The sequence below is a fragment of the Castor canadensis genome, chromosome 3 (assembly GCF_047511655.1).
Source record: "Castor canadensis chromosome 3, mCasCan1.hap1v2, whole genome shotgun sequence".
NCBI lineage: Eukaryota > Metazoa > Chordata > Mammalia > Rodentia > Castoridae > Castor > Castor canadensis.
Window position 1 is genome coordinate 168,800,932 of NC_133388.1, and position 17,085 is coordinate 168,818,016.

A 17,085-nucleotide genomic window follows, 5' to 3' on the forward strand; every position below is an offset into this window, starting at 1 on the left:
GAATTAAAATAATAAATAGTAGTCTGAAAGAGCCATTGGATTTATGTTATCCTAGCAAGAATGCTAGAAATATGTAATTTTTTGCTACGTGTTTTCTACTTTTATATAAGTACATGAATTAAATGTGGAAAATAGATACTTTTATTTCTCAGGAATTTATTATTTGTCATGAGAATACCTACAAAAATAAAAACCCACATGACTGAAGTAGAATATCACTAAAATAGTACTTAGCAAGGAGGGTTGAAAATTATTTGTAGTCATTTTAGCCCTCACTTTACTATGAAGTCCTCAATAACATGAAGTGTATCTCATTTGTCTTTTGATCCCCAATGCCTAACAACAACTTCTTAATAAATTATTTTAAACAAGTAAATGCCAATAGAAATAAAAATGTTGACAAATAAATTTGACATGGACCTGCTTATTTCTGACTTCAAATTATATTTGGTTATTCTGTTAACCAGCCACAAGGGAGCACTTGAAGCCTGTATTTTGGTCCTTCCCAGAACTCATTGTAATTTAACTGTGTATCATTTCAACAGACCCAGTTTCAATTCAGGCCAGCCAGCATTTTCAAGGTGATACTTATTTAATTAAAACTTCATGTGAGGAGCTTAAATAGTAGGATGATGCTAGCTAGTGAGGCATAGATGTTGTTGAGCTAGAATCATTTTCTCAAGCCAATTCAGTAATCCAGGCAGGGAGTTGATTTAAATAGCATACACCATTCCTGAAATATTTCACCTATATTAAGGGGAATGGGGGGGGGTGCGAGTTTGGCTTTTTTGTTTTTTTGCAGTACTGGAGATCAAACCAGGGCCTCATGCATGATAGGCAAGTGCTTTGTCACTGACCTACATACATCCCCAATACAAAGGATACTTAAAAAATGAAAGAAAAATAATTTCAGTGTTTTAAAAGGTAATATTTATATTTTTCATTTTCATCCTATGTCACTTTGTAATGAGTGTAGGCTAATGATATTAGTAGGGCTTCAATAAATACGGGCTTACAATGGCAACAGCAAAAAAGACCAAAGAACAATGACATGTAGAATTGACCTTCATGGTGGTGCAATGCTGCTCCTAAAGTAGTGGAGCACGATTTTTTTTTTTATTTATTCAATTATTCATATGTGCTTACATTGTTTGGGCCATCTCTCCCCCTTGCCCCCGCCCCCTCCCTCACTCCCCATCCCCCTCGCTTCCAGATAGAAACTATTTGCCCTTTTCTCCAATTTTGTTGAAGAGAAAACATAAGCAATAATAAGAAAGACATAGTGTTTTTGCTAGTTGAGTCATCTCTGCTGACCTTTTCACTAGTTCCCAAATGATCACTTTCCATATTCTTCAGCTTTATGCCTGGAATAACCAGAAATAAGTGATAATAAATGGTTCTCATTTGCCACATGCCTTCTTAACCTAAAATTTTTTGCTGAGGGCATATCTTTCAGAATTTATCCTTTTTAGACAGTTTTTATATCAAAGTTGAGTTTTGATGGGGTAAGAGACACAAACTAGCATAATTGAAATAAGAATGTCCATTAAACCATAGCCTGTCTGCTGGGCAGGCAAAGAGTGTAACAATATACATTGTGTGATTTGAGGTGCATTTAGTTTGGCCAAGATATTGACAGCATGGGAGGGCTTTTTTTTTTTTCCTCTTCTCAGATCTGCTGTTAATGTGCTTAATAACTTCATTGGTCACTTAAGGGTTCCATCTGACAGTTGACTATCAACACTGACAGTATTATACTAAAGTATGGGAATGCTTTAGTATGGGTGCTTCTCTTAGGAGATGTAACCTAAAGTCAAAGTTATGGTTAAGAATACAGCAAATGTATATTTGCTACTCTGTTCTCCTAGCTTTGATACTCATAAAATAGTTTTGTGTATGCAGTCTATCTTCCAAATTTTGCCCTATCCATAAAAAAACTGAGCTTTCCAACACACATATTTAGTGAAAAAGAAACAGACATATTCACTGATTAGCTGCATTTCCTAGCTTCTTATCCAATTCTCTCATTTTATAGGAACTTTATAATAATTTTAATGAATAAAATACTTGATAATATCTCCTTTGGTTTTTGTATATATTTTTTGTAGTGAAAGTGACAGTAAAGTTTATAAGGAAAGGAATGCACTTTCAATAAATTGAAAGTGAGTCATCTCTAAAGAGAACAACAATGACCTTTTTGTATATTTAGTATGTATGAAATCATAAAATACATATTATGTCATGTTGTTTATATCTATTTGTAAATGTTTATACTGTTTATATCATTCTCTAACTTGCTTTTGATTTTTGTTTATTTCTTTATTTTTACAGTACTGGGGCTTGAACTCAGGGCCTACACCTTGTGCCAGTCCACCAGCCCAATTTTTTGTGATAGGGTTTATCAGAATAGGTCTTGCGAACTATTTACCTGGGCTGGCCTTGAATCATGGTCCTCCTGATCTCTGCCTCCTGAGTAGCTAAGATTAGGTTTGAGCCACTGGTACCTGGTGCTTTTTATTTTTAAAACATCTTAATTGATGTAAGACTGACAAGCAAAATACTGTGCTTACTGTATGCAACTCAGTGAGGTTGAGAAAAAGATTATACCCATGAACCTATCACCATCATAAAAGCTATAGACATACTGCCTCACAAAGTTTTCTCTTGCCCCTTGATGATGTTGATGATTTGTTCTGATTTCAATTTCTTTGGATAAATATACTCAGTCATTAAATTGCTAGGTGATATGGTGTTTGTGCTTTTAATTTTTTAAATTGTTTTTCACAACTGTACCAATTTACATTTTCACCAATGGTATGCAAATGTTCTCTTTTCTCCATATCCTTGTCAACTTTTTTTATTGTTTTTATATTTATTTATATATGTATACATTATTTGGGCCATGTCTCCCCACATGCCCCCCTTCTCCTCCTCCTTTCTCCTCCTCCCCTCCCTCCCACTCCCTGTACTGTCTGTCCTCTTGTTCTCCAATTTTGTTGAAGAAAAAAAATAAGAGATAAGAAAGACATAGTGTTTTTGCTAGTTGGAGATAGAGATATCTATACAGAGAGATTCCTAGCATTGCTTCCATGCACATGTGTATTACAACCACTTTGGTTCCTCTCTGCTAGACTTCTTCAGTATTTCCTGGTCACCATCCCATAGTGGTCTCTGTCAATTTAAGATTACTTTATTTACTCCTTTACAGTGAGCACATCAACCACGTTCAAGTTTTATATTTCCTTCCCTTTCCCTATTCCTCCCATATGCATTCTCCCCTTAGTGTGTGACCCATGTCCAATAATATTACTGCATTTGTTTTAGGTCTAAAGTCTGCATATAAGGGAGAACATATGAGTTTTGGCCTTCTGAACCTGGCTAACTTTGCTTAAGATGTTCCACAGTTCCATCCACTTACTTGCAAATGACAAAATTTCATTCTTCTTTGTGGCTGAATAAAATTCCATTGTATCAACACTTATCACTTGACTTTTTGATAATAGCCATACTAACAAATGTGAAATGAAGTATCACTGTGATTTTGATTTGCATTTTCCTGATGTTTAGCACATAGTAATATACCTGTTGGCCCATTGTATGTCTAGTGAGGCCATCTTCTGGTTCATAGAAAGCATCTTCTTGATACACCATCATATGGCAGAAGGAGTAAATAAGCTCCCTTGGGCCTGTTTTATAAAGGCACCAGTCTCTTACATGAGGGCAATAGTCTCATCACCTAATCACTTCCCTCAAAGATCCCACCTCCTTGGAAACAAGGGTTTCAACATATGAATTATAGGGGAATATGACCATTCAAACCGTAGCATGAAATTAATTTTTTATCTTACTTTACAAAGCCATGAAAACCTTGTCTTGAAAGACACCAAAATTCTCAAAGGCTTTCGAGTTTAACAACAACTACAAGTTTTTTTTCCTATGAACAATGGTCATAGACCCTGTCAGTATCTTCAATGCAGCTTATGGCAGAAAGGAAAGCACTTTGGATCTATAGTTCAATTTTAATATCATCAAGATAATGGTAACTGCTGAAAGAGTCCCAAATAGTTTCCAGTTGTTAACAGATTTCTCTTTTCAAAGAAATTGATAGTTAGCAGGACATGGTGGTTAATGCCTAGAATCCCAGCATGTAGGAGGCTGAGGCAGGGGGATCCAAGCCAATTTGTATCACATGGCAAGATCTTGTGGAAAGAAAGAAAGAGGTGGCGGGGAAGAAGAGAGGGAGGGAGGGAGGGGGAAGAAAGGAAATGGGAAGGAAAGGGAAGGGGAAAAGAAGGGAGGGAGTGGGGATGGAATGGGAGAAGGGGAGAGAGGAAGAGGGGAGAGGAGAGAAAGGGAGGGGAAGTGAGAGGAAAGGAGAAAGGAAAGGGGTTGACAGTCATCTAAAGGTGAAGTTTTCAAAGTTTTGGAAGTCAATCTCTATTTTGTGCTCTCAAATCAGGTTCCTATCATAGAAAACTTACATTTTTTGTTGGTGCAATATATATTTTTAATTTTATTTAAAAATGCAAAAATTGGCATGTATCCTTAGAGCCATATTCAGCCAGTACACACCAGTATGGATAAAAAGGATGCTAAAATATTTTAAACATTTTCTTTTTTAATTAATGTATATTATTTATACAAAATATTGAATTTCATAATTGCCTTTTCATACATGCATATAATGTACTTTAATCATACTCATTCCTCTTTATCCACATCTTCCTTTCCCCATTCCTTTCCTTTTCCCTAATAGTTCCCTTTCCTTTACTTTCATGTCTTTTTCCCCGAGATTCCACATATTAGAAAAAACATGCTATGCTTTGTTTTTCAGAGTCTAGCTTATTTTGATTAGTAGGATGATGTCCAATTCCATTCATTTTCCTGCAAATGACATACTTTCATTCTTTTTTATAGCTGAATCATACTCCATTATGTATGTATGCATGTATATATGTATGTATGTGTGTATAGATACATACATTTTAAAAGTGTGTGCGTATATACTTTTTAAATTTTAAAATAATTGCCAGGTTAGTCAGCCCAAACATAAATAGCCTTTTTCAAAGTATTCTGACTGCAGAATTTCTTTTCACTTAGCAAAATTACAGCAGTGATCCTTAATTAAAACAAGAATTTAAATGTTTTCCTCCATCCACAGATAAGTGCACTTTTTTATGATCAACTTATTTTTGATAAAGTTGTCAAGAATACACAAAGGGAAGAATATCTCTTTAATAAATGTGCTGGGAAAAATGGTTGTCCACATTGCAGAAGAATGTAATTACACCTTCACCTCATACCACATACAAAAATACACTTAAAACAAATTTAGACTTAGACATAAAACCTGAAACTCTAAAACTAGTAGAAGAAAATGAGGGGGAAAAGCTCCATAACATTGGTCTGGGCAATGATTTTTTTTATATACCAAAGCATACTCAACAAAAACAAAAATAGACAAATGAATTGCACAAAAATAAAAGGCTTTTTCATAGCAAAGTAAACAACAGAGTAGGAGTGAATAGACAACTATGCAGTAAGGGAAAAGATTTGCAAATCAAACATCTGATAAGTGATTAATATCCAAAATACTTTCAAAACTCAAATAACGCAAATGCAAGAAAACAAATAACTCAATTCAAAAATGAACCAAAGTTCTAAATAGACATTTCTACAAAGAATACATATAAATGGCTAACATATATGAAAAATGTCCAACACTCGAGATCATCAGAGAAATGCAAATTAAACCAAAAAGATATATTCCCTTCATACCTGTTAGAATGACTATTACCAAAAAGACAAAAGACTATAAGTGCTGATGAGGATGTGGAGAAAACAGAATTGTGGTACACTGTTGGAGGGAATGTAAACTGGTATAGCCATTATGGAGAAAAGTACGGAGGTTCCTCAAAAAATTAAAAATAGAGAGACCATAAGATCCAGCAATCCCACTACTGAGTATATATGCAAAAAAAAATTGGGGTCAGGATTTTGAAGATCTATCTGTACTCCCATGTTCTTGTAGCATTATTCCCAATAACCAAGAGAGGTGGAATTAAAGTAAATATACATGAATGAATGAAAAGAAAAATGTAGTACATATTCACAACAGAATACCATTCATCTTTTAAAAGGAGGGAAATCTTATCATTTACAACAAGATAAATAAACCTTGAGGACATTATATTAAGTAAGATGAACTAGGCACAGAAAGACAAGCACCACAGGATCTCACTTGCATATACAGTAACTCATGGAAACAGAGTAGAACGGTAGTTAATAGGGACTGGAGGATGGGGGATTGAGGAGATGTTAGCCAGTGGACAAAATATTTCAGTTACACAAGAGGAATACATTCAAGTGGTCTTTTGTACATGGTGACTACAATTAATAACAATATATTGCATACTTGGAAACCACAAAAAGAGAAGATCTTAAGTATACTCACAATAAAAGAGGGAAGAAATAAGTATGTAAATTTAGTCCCCTTGGAAGCCCAGTGAACATCTATTTGGTAAAATGTACTTTATATTCTAATTCTATTTTCTGACTATCTTCTAATGAAATATTTAGAGGCTATTTTAGGTATTGTTGATGACTTTCATGGTTGTTGACAAAGCTTTCAGGATTGTAAGAACAGTCTTTATTCCTACTGTGTCTCCACCAAAACCAAAAAGTGATGACAGCAGGAGGTTTTGCCTCATCATGAAGGCCGCAAATGCTAGATAAATTGCTAAGCATTTTTAGAACCAATTTGTGTAAGGAGTACAATTTTTTTTGTTGTTGTTGTTTTTGGTGGTACGGGGGTTTGAACTCAGGGTCTCACGCTTAGCTAGGCAGACACTACCACATTCCACCAGCCCCAGGAGTATAACGCTTTTGTTTTTACAATTAAAGTTTTACTTTGGAAAATAATTTTAAAAACAAAAGAGAATGATAAAATGACTTCTCAGCATTTCTAAAATGTAAATAGCCTTAGTATTTTCCAAAAGAGATCCAGAAAATAAAAATTTTTTGAGGTACATACTGAAAGAAAATGGTGAAGCCATCAACTCCTGAATGACTTATTGCAAAATGTTAAGGTGATTTAAACATTGAAACATTGCAGAAAAACACCTCTTCTAGATCTTTCCTCTGATCCAGTCCAAAATTCAGCTTGAAGGTTTCCAGTGCACATGGCTAAGCTAAAGTCTGTCTAGTTTTATACATTTATAAAGAGAAGCTTTCACTAGGTGTGGTAGTACATGCCTGCAATCCGAGCTACTCAAGAGGCAGAGGTAGGACTATCAAGTTCAAAGCCAGCCTGGGCAAAGCATGTGAAACCCTGGCTGAACAACGAACTAGAAAAAAGCAAAAGGACTGAAGGCTTGGCTCAAGTGCTGAGGTACTGATTTCAATCCCCAGTACTGCCAAAAAGAAGAGGAAAAAAGAGTTATGTATATGTACATATAATAGTTTATTTATAAACTCTTCTTTTTATATATGTGTATATATATATGTATGTGTGAATATGTATGTATATACTTTATATGCACATAGTTGTGCTATATGGTGCTGGGAATTAAACATGTGGCCTTATACATGCTAGCCAACTGCTCTATCCCCAGACCAAGTTTTATAAATGTTGAATACATGTTTGGGGAGTATCCTAGCTTTTTCATCTTGAGATTTTTTTGCATGAAAATCTCTAGCATTCTCAACACTTTTTATAAATAAAAACTCTCTGGGCTTGCTGTCCCATCACAAGTGAAGCTACAATCCATAACTTCATCATCACCCTTTTCTTCAACACGTCAATTTAAAGTGGATCTGCAAAAATATATGATTGTGATATTTAATTCAAATGGTACTTTTAAACTCCGTATTGTACTCCTTAGGTCTTTTAAGCAATTTAGTAAATCTCATATAAACAAATAACTTGCCTGCCAATTAGGTAAATGGTAGATATTTAAGCAATTTATAAGGACAAGAAAAATAAAACAGATTTTTAATTTAGCCACATTTTTACCCTTTTTAATTACTTTAATCTTTAGATACATGTAATGTTTCTTCAGAAACTCAAGAACCATTCCTTCTGGGAATATGACTGCTTTTGAAGGTAAAATTTCGTGGTTTTCTGTGTCTGTGCCTTGCTACAAATAATGGTTTTCATTTCTGACTTCATTCAAAGCTTGCTTAAGATTTTTTAAATGTACACTAAACTGGACATGGTGGCACATGGCCTATAATTCCAGCACTTGGGAGGCAGAGGCAGGAGGATTGTGAGTTCAAGGCCAGGCTGTGCTACACAGTAGGACCCTATCTCAAAAAAATAAAAACAACTAACTAAATAAATAAAATGCATACTATAGCCATAGGATAATAATCACAAGTACTCCTTTTTTTTTATTAAAAATTTTGATGGGAATAAATAAATAAAATTTGCCATTCACAGAAGTTACTAAAACTCTAAAGACCTTTATTACTTTACAATTTGTTAGAATAATGACTGACTTTAAAAATTGCCCTAACCGGGAAATGTTCCTGGGCTATATAGTGCCATTAGTTACCCATGGAAAGTTATGAATTTTTACTTAAACTGTCCACTTTTGTGTCACTTTAACAAATGATGAAAACCTTTCACTTTCTTCCAGGTATTGAACAAAAAAAACTACTAGTTCATTTTTGTTGTTTATTGTGTATGACAAGACAAAAATGTGAGCTACATGGAGAAAGGACTTTTTAAAAATCACTGCAATATTTTTAATGCTAGTATATTATTGTTTATCAGTACTCACAATTAGGTCTAGTTTCAAATTCAGGCTGAAGCACACAGCTTGCTCTCCAGGTTAAGTGAGCCAGTCATAATCAAATGCCTGATTTCCTCTAGATCTAAGTGTTCCTACCAACCTCCTTATCACTTTCTAACTATTGTGACGTAGAAAGATCAACTTTAAAATATGTCAGACAGGCAAACAGGCAGGCAGGCTACATAATTTGTGAGGCACCATGCAAAACGAAAAGGCTCATGATCAAAAGTATTGAGGATTGTGAGATGGTGACAGTCCAGTGTTAAACCAAGCATGGAGCCTTAGGAGGCTGCATTGGTCAGCTGCCTAAGATGACTGCTGTAGACAGGATTTGATTAGTGCTAGATTTTTGAAATCTTACAAAAGAAATAAGGGGAGCTGGGCACTGGTGGCTCAACCTGTAATCCTACCTACTCAAGAGGCAGAGATCAGGAGGATCGAGGTTCAAGACCAACCCTGGCAAATAGTTCGTGGGACCCTGTTTTGAAAATTCCCAACACAAAAAAGAGTTGTTGAATGGCTCAAGTGATAGAGAGCCTGCTTAGCAAGTGTGAGGCCCTGAGTTCAAACCCCAGTACTGCCAAATCAAATAAATAAGGTACATTATGATTAGGATTCATGTTTCCTCGTACTAACATCCCATCATTACTCTATATTATAAAGGTTTGAAGATCTTTAAGATAAATGTGATTTAAATAATAAATTATGTAAGCCACAGCCACCTTTTCAAATCCTAATATGCCCTTTTGATTACACGAATTTCCATCTGGTTATAATTACTTATTGTCACATTATCCCATCAAATTATTTTAATAACTCAATATTAAAAATCCCAGTGGTGTGATCTTTTTTGAGTGAATTTATTTATCATGTAAATAAGTACTCTTTAAAGGGTAAAAATTAGTTAAAGATACTCTTTTGTTTCACAAAAATTTATTAAAATTCATATATGCAAATTATGGTACTTGGCTCTTTAAGAAATTTACACATTATAAGATAAGAAAGTATGCTAATTTGCTGGAAAGCAAATTTCTTGAAGCCAATTAGCCAAATGATCAATTTGTTGAGTGACCAATTTGCTAAATTAGCTAAATTGAATGACCATAAAAATATTTACCAGCTTTTAACAGCATTGTTCATTTAGGTTGTTAGTAGTGATTTATGAATATAGAAAAATCATATGTATATATGATTTAAATATCACATATATTATATATTATGTATATAACATAAGACATATACACATATGTAGACTCTTATGAATATATTTATTAACCTGTTTTTTAAAGTCTAGGTATAAAAGGAAGTGAGACCCTAGCAAGGTCAAAGCTCTGAGTTCAACCCCCAGAAAAAAAGGAAGTGGGGATATTTGGAGGGAATGGCTACAATGGACCAGATTAAAGATTGATCAGTGTTGGTTAAGTAGAGACATGAAGAAGGAACCATGTTAAATATTGAATACTGTAGATCATTTGTTGTACAAAAATTTGTGAAAGCATCTTAAGAATGTTAAAAAGTTTAGCAAAAGAAATCAATACAAGTAGGTTCATAAGCACTATATCTATGTATCCAGAATTTAAGGCACTTTCCCTTCTTGTTATAAACTACATGGATTCTTTTTATAGGAAAATCTGCCTCTGTCAATTGTTCTTTCATTAGAAATCACAACTTCACTATATAATATGGCTCAATTACTTCTGATTTCTTTTATAATGCTTTCAAATGACATTTTCAACGTTTTTTAAATACTAAAGACAGTTTAATATCCTTTTAGAGTCATTTATCCTATTCCTCATCTCTATCTTAATTTGCAAATTCAAAAGGACAGGGCTATAGTTCAGTAGTAGAACTATAGCTAGTTTTCATAGGTTTCAGCCCCAGCATCACAAAAAATAAAACAAAATAAAATAAAAGCATCTGGGAAAAAAATCAGAATTTTGACTTAAATTGCATTTAAAATACCTTTTTGTGAAATCATTCAAAGTTTAATTTAGGATACCTTTAATTTGAAAGTATCAGAAAGAAATCAAAATTAGCTCAACAACTTCATATAAAAATTCCCATTTTGAAAGTGATATATGGACTCACAAACTTTATAGTTAATAGCCTAAGCTGAATATTTTTGTTACTGTTGAAACATTGTTCTTGATAAGGTTGCTACTCATTACTTTTCAACAGTACAAACTTTAAATGTAGTAAAACTGGCAAATAATTAATTGGTAAATACTATTCAACTACCTGGTTTTTCTGCTAATTGGCCTGCTTCTAGATAGAAGAGGGGAGAAGGTGACTAGAACCTATAAAAATACTGTTTTTCAGGAAGATGATGGAAGAGAAAAATATGAACTGGAAGTGATTAGAAAGGTAGTAAGAAACCTCAGGGGCTAGAGACCTGGATCAGTAGCTCAAGCAGTAGAGTGCTGGTCTAGAAAGTGTAAAGCCCTGAGTTCAAACCCAGTATGGGAAAGAAAAACAAACAAGTAACCCTAAGACTATTCAGGGAAATGGAATGTCAAGAAAGATGTTTAGCAAAGTCAGGTGCCACAGAAAGTTCCAAGATAAGTAACATCATTAGTTCCTTTGCAGGCAAACTTTTCAGAATAGAAGCTTCAGGACTCAGTTTGCAAAAAAATTATTAGATGTATATAATTACCCAGATGATAGCAAAATTATTTTCTTAACCTCAACTATATTGAAATAAACTCCTCAAGAGTAAAGGCTTAATTTTATTTTACTGATTTTCAAATTCTCTATTTTTTTCTCTCAGCTTTCCCAACCAAAGTCATCACCTTTAGTAAATAAAAAATACAGAAATCTGTGATACACTTAAATTTCAGATAAAACAATGAAAAACTTTTAGTATAAGTATGTCCTAAACATTGCATAAAACATATTTTTTTCTTAAAGAGGAGAGGGAAAGGGAGAACGAGAGAGAGAGAGAGAGAGAGAGAGATTTGTATATCTAAATTCAGATGTATTTATTTATTTTCAAGGCACAAACTTACTTGGGTGACCTATTTTATCTATCAACTTTATTCCCAATCTTTGCCCTCGTCCTGTCCGGAGCAAGTAATTAGAACAGCGCTTGGAACACAGATATCCTCTTAGAGTGGTGAATAAGGTGGCTATTGACCTGGGACACTAAAGTATCAAGTCCAGTATGCCCAGAATAGGACGGAAGGAAGGAAAGAAGGAGAGAGGAGGTGAGGAGAGGGGAAAGGAGTGGAGTGGAGAGGAGAGGAGAGGAAAGGAGAGGAGAGGAGAGGAGAGGAGAGGCGAGGCGAGGCGAGGCCCTCTCTCCAAAGAGAGTAGGGTCATTATACGTGTGGGGACAGCTATGCAATGTCAGCACTAGCACCAGAGAGTTGAGCATGGAGGTTTGATGATTACAGACTGACCCAGGGCGGGTCTGTTTTCCCGAGAAGGTTGCAGTGGTGTGTCTGTGCGTCTGTCTGTGCGCGCGGGGCGGGGCGGGGCTCTCTGCGCTCCTGGACGTCGCAGGCCAGTCGTGGATCGCGTCTCCCAGCGCTGGCGCAGGCTGCGAGCGGCGGGCGCACTCTGCAGCCCTGGCTCTGCGATGGCACACCTGTGGCTCTTAGGGAGCTGGGGGCTCTGGAGCGTGCTCCTGTGCGCCGCGGATTCCCGCTCAGGTAACCCAGTCGGGGAGTTAGGGAGGCGAGCGGAGGTCAGCGTAGACACCAGCCCTGCTCTCTCCCGGGGTCGCAGCAGAGGCGGGACCACCTGGCACCTGCACGGGGCTGACGATGTGGTTGCGGGTCATTGGAGATCCTGGGGACTTGGAAAACAGTTCTGACAGAGACAGTGCAGAAAGAGATTGAGAGACAAAGACAGGTACAAGGTCAGGACGTGAGAAAATAGCTTTAAATTCACCAGGGCTGCTGTTTAAACTGTGGAGGTTCCCACCCCCATCCCCCTTTAAAGTAACATAATTGGAAAGAGACCATAATTTGACTGGGGAGGGATTGAGGGGGTACGAAGACACAGCCTGAGTTCTCCTTCCCTTACTTTTCTAGGGCCCTTTCCCAATGAAGCTAAGGCTGTGTCCCTAGTTGGACAGGAATGGGTCTCCATGGCAGGTGTCAGTCACTTCCAGGGGAAGCTGCCCTGTGTCTTCAAAGTAATACCCAGGAGAGGGCTGGGAAGAAAGTGATAAGATAAGAAACTGGAGTTGTCTGCGGAGATAAGAGGGATGAACTTGAGATAGGAAGCCCAGCACCATCTGAAGATAGGATCCAGACCCTTCGCTGGGTATCCCTTCTCTTGCTGTCTGGTGCCAAGAGTTAGTAGGCACCACAAGCAGGAACATTTTGGAACTCTTGGCAAAGACAGACCCAAAGTGCAGAGGCATTGGATCTGGGGCGGGGGGGTAGGGGGGTGGGGGTGGGGGAAGCTGATCTCCATGTTGAAGAGCTTTATCTATTCTAGGTCAAGTCCATGGTACACGTTTTTCAGGAAAGAACTAACATTCCAGTCACAATTTCCTTAACCTTTTTTCATACATCCATTTCTAACAATTTATAATTTCTGTGGCCTTCCTTTGTGTCTCCACTTGAATTTTTCTAGTTTGAAAAATTATTTTAGCCTCTAAATTTCCAGATCTGTACAATTTAAGCAGAAAATAAACACTTCTATTCACTGTAAATCTTTGAGTTGTTTTAAAGAATTTCTAGCAGGGCATGGTGGTGGTGCACACCTGTAATCCCACTCAGGAGGTTGAGGCAGGAGGATCATGAGTTTGAGGCCAGGCTAGACTACATAGAGTGTATTTAAAAAAAGAAAAGGAAGGAAGGAAAGAAAAGAAAGAAAGAAAAAATTCTCTGAAGAGGCAGGTCAGGCAGTTCCTTCTATCTAGAACTCTCCTAACAGTAGGTCCAGGTTAACTAATTCACATTTGTCTTCCAAGGTACATCAGGGGACTCCTTTCCTTCAAGAAATTTCTGTGGCCCAAGTGATGTGAGTCAAGTGCTTCTTCTGAGTCACCTATAGCCCTGTGCCCCCTCTGAGTCTGTATTGTCTAAGTTAACTCTCAGAAAGTTAAGACTGATACACATTTCTATATTCCCAGGAAGCTAATCTAGTTTATTGAGTGAATTAGGAACCTTTGCACTAAGAACTCAGTATCATTAGGACAATAGAAAGATCTCAGAAAGTATCTTTCCTGAAGACTCAGACTGTCAGAGAAAATACTTCTTAAAATATAGCATTCCTCTTTTTACCCGTACTATTATTTAAATTCTCCTAGCATTGTACTTCTTAAGTGCTTTTCTAATGATATGTTTCTCCAGGTGATTGTGGGATGCTGCATGTAGTTATATGATATAAATGGTTTCATAAGTGTCTTATGATAAATAAGAATGATGGTAATGGTAATATACTATTCCTGCTCTCTTTAGCACTTAAGATACTGCTTTGCACAAAGCCAGTGAATATCAACTAAGTTAATGACTTCCATCCCTTTCAAGTCATTGGTTGGTAGAGCCAAAAATAAAACGTGGATAGATTTTAGTCTCAGTTCTATCAGTTTTTCAATGTTTTTCTTACAAGATTATGACAGATGATACAAAATGTGCTGCTTGAAATGAAGAATGTGGCAATTTTACTTCTACTGTACATTTATATCTTTCAGATGGTTCTAAAATAATCCCCCACGTTGTGGAAGTAATACCTAAATATGGCAGCATAAATGGAGCAACAAGGCTGACCATCAAAGGAGAAGGTAGGTTGTGTGTATGAAGGGGGAGGGGCTTGCATGTGAGTGCAAAGGTTGAGGTATTTTAAAGATCATTTCACATTGTGCATACTAGGCAAGTGCTCTACCACTGAGTCACATATATTCCCAGCCAAAGTTAGACCTTTTCTTTTTTAAAAAGAAAACAAAATTTTAAAAAATTACTGGCTTGTTTTCTCCATTTGTCAAAGCAATAAATTTCTATCCCCTTTGAGCAAAGGCTAATGAAATCTCTCAAAGTCTTATAAATTTGGTCATCTGAATTCTTGTTATAATTACTTGCTTCACACTAAGATCTGAATTTGATGTCTGAGCTAAAGGAAATATCTTTAACTCAACTCTGCAATTATTTGCTTTTTTCTACATGGGTCTTATAATTTAACTCCTTTTTATATTAAATCAAACATTTTAGGGTGTCAAAGTAGGATGTTATTAAGAAAGTATGATAAAGGAATAGTGTTAATGAAAGATGAAAGACCATAGAAAGCAAAACTTTGGATCCCTTCTGCACCTAACCCCTATCATGGGCTGCATCAAGGCATGAGTTATGTATGACTCTCGTTCCCCTTGCCTGGTCTTGGGATGAAAATATAAAAGACAATCAGTAGATATATTTAATGAACAGCTCCTCCTAGGATTAAATTGAAATATGTGGTTCTGCCAGCCATAAGGCCTTGGTAATATAAGTGATATTAATATTCAGATACTTATGAAGTTTTTGAAAGATAAGAAAAAACATTCTTTAAAACAATAATGAATCTACTGTATGATCTCAAAAATAAGAAATGAGAAGTTTTTGGAGTCAGAGTTGACAAAGCAAGTTATTTAATTGTTCTGCCATGTCTTTTAATGTTTCTAATATTTCTGTAGCAATAAATCTTTCAGTGATATACTTAAAATAGGTTATGCCCCGAATAGTGAACAATATATTTTGGATTCAAGCACTCTGTTTTATAGTTAAGATATAGAAACAATGTATTTACTAAAGATTATTTTAAAGATGCCTCTAAACATTTCTCCCTTATTTTATAAATTCCTATTAAGATGGCATCCTTGGAAACTATTGGGTTTCACACGGAAATTTAAGTGTAAGGAGAGAAATTTCCAGATTAAAAGAAAAGAAAACCAAAACACCCAGTCATTATCTTCTGCCTCAAAATCTGAACTTTTTCTGATCTAGGAATCATGGCTGGAGTTTAAGTCCAGAGACTCAGATCATCCTTAATCAGAAATAGGAAAATAAAACATTCTAATATTAAGCTGTTGTAGAACATTTTAGGAGGCCAGGCTTGTTCCTCTAGCCATAATCTCTGGTCTTTTTTTTTTTTTGGACCTGCTAAGGCAGGCAGGCTCAAGACTCTTAATGATGAAGCACAATGGGATGGTCTATTTCTGCTTTTCCTATCAGTCCCAATTTCTGAATGCTTTGTCAGAGAGCTATAGAAGAGTTCAATCTTATTTGAATTTCAGACACCTGTACCCTCACCTTGATTTGTTCTTCCTCACTCTGTTTTAATCACAGACTAACAATGGGTTGGCATATGTCTTTCTCAAAGGCTGAATCTAAATACTATTTTTACTGTTTTATAGAAACTTTATGCAAAATAAGTAAGTCCTAGAGATCCTCTGTACCTCACAGTGCCTGTAGTTAACAGTAAGGTATTGTATACTAAAATTTTGTTAAGAGAGTAGGTCTTGTGTCAAGTATTCTCATTACAAATTTTTAAGTAATGAAAAGAGCAAAAGGAAACTTTGGAGTTGAGCATATGTTTTCAAATTGCTTATTTTTATACTTAGTTGAAACTGATCAAGTTGTATACAGCACATTAAATAAGTACAGTTTTTTATGTATCATTCCTACCTCAATAACATAATATTTTAATACAGGCTTTTTGTTACATATATATATATATATATATATATATATATATATATATATAAAGAAAGCAGGGAAAATGGATTTACAAAACACACCAGAGCTTCTATAATTGCATGAATGAACTTGAAAGAAAGTTTATTTGAAGGAATTACATTGACATAGTTCAACAGTATCTTTAATCAATAACACTCCATTTTTACAATTGCATGCAGTGCTAATTTATCAACAAAATCACTTTCCAATGGAATTTAAATTCTAGATGATTACCTAAAAACTAGTTCCATATAACTGTGTAAAATGTTTTATTTTTGTAAAAGTTATTATAAAAGCAAAATATTATAGGAAGTATTGATTTGGGAATTGAGTTCTCTTAATACCATCAATTAGAAAATCTACTGGTAGCATTTTTGTATATCCAAATGATATTTGGTTATTTCTAAAAATGATATTGCCCCTTTAAATACAAAAATTTGCTACTGAATTACTTTGTTAAAGTAAATTGGATCACATGACAAAGGAAGAGCACATATGGGAGATATAGGAATAGGTAGAAAACCCAAAACATGAAACCCAAATATTGATGTCCCCACTCCAGAGGAACTATACAGAACCTTAAAGTGACAGAGGTTATCATGAGAAAGGGATCACGAACCAGTGTAAAG

At 35.5% G+C, this 17,085-nt stretch overlaps 1 protein-coding gene across 5 annotated transcripts in view; it reads left to right on the plus strand.

Annotated features, from left to right (window-relative positions):
* Positions 1-12,249: 12,249 nt before the first annotated feature.
* Positions 12,250-17,085, plus strand: part of Pkhd1l1 (PKHD1 like 1) — a 189,220-nt gene continuing 184,384 nt past the window's right edge. For 4 of the 5 annotated variants that reach the window (XM_074069062.1, XM_074069063.1, XM_074069065.1 and 1 more), the window contains exons 1-2: positions 12,250-12,445; positions 14,443-14,532. In XM_074069062.1, coding sequence (XP_073925163.1) covers positions 12,373-12,445; positions 14,443-14,532 — 163 coding nt within the window. In that variant the 5' untranslated portion in view covers positions 12,250-12,372. Of the gene's footprint in view, positions 12,446-13,719; positions 13,770-14,442; positions 14,533-17,085 lie in introns of all 5 variants that reach the window. The other variant, XM_074069066.1, reaches the window with a different exon arrangement.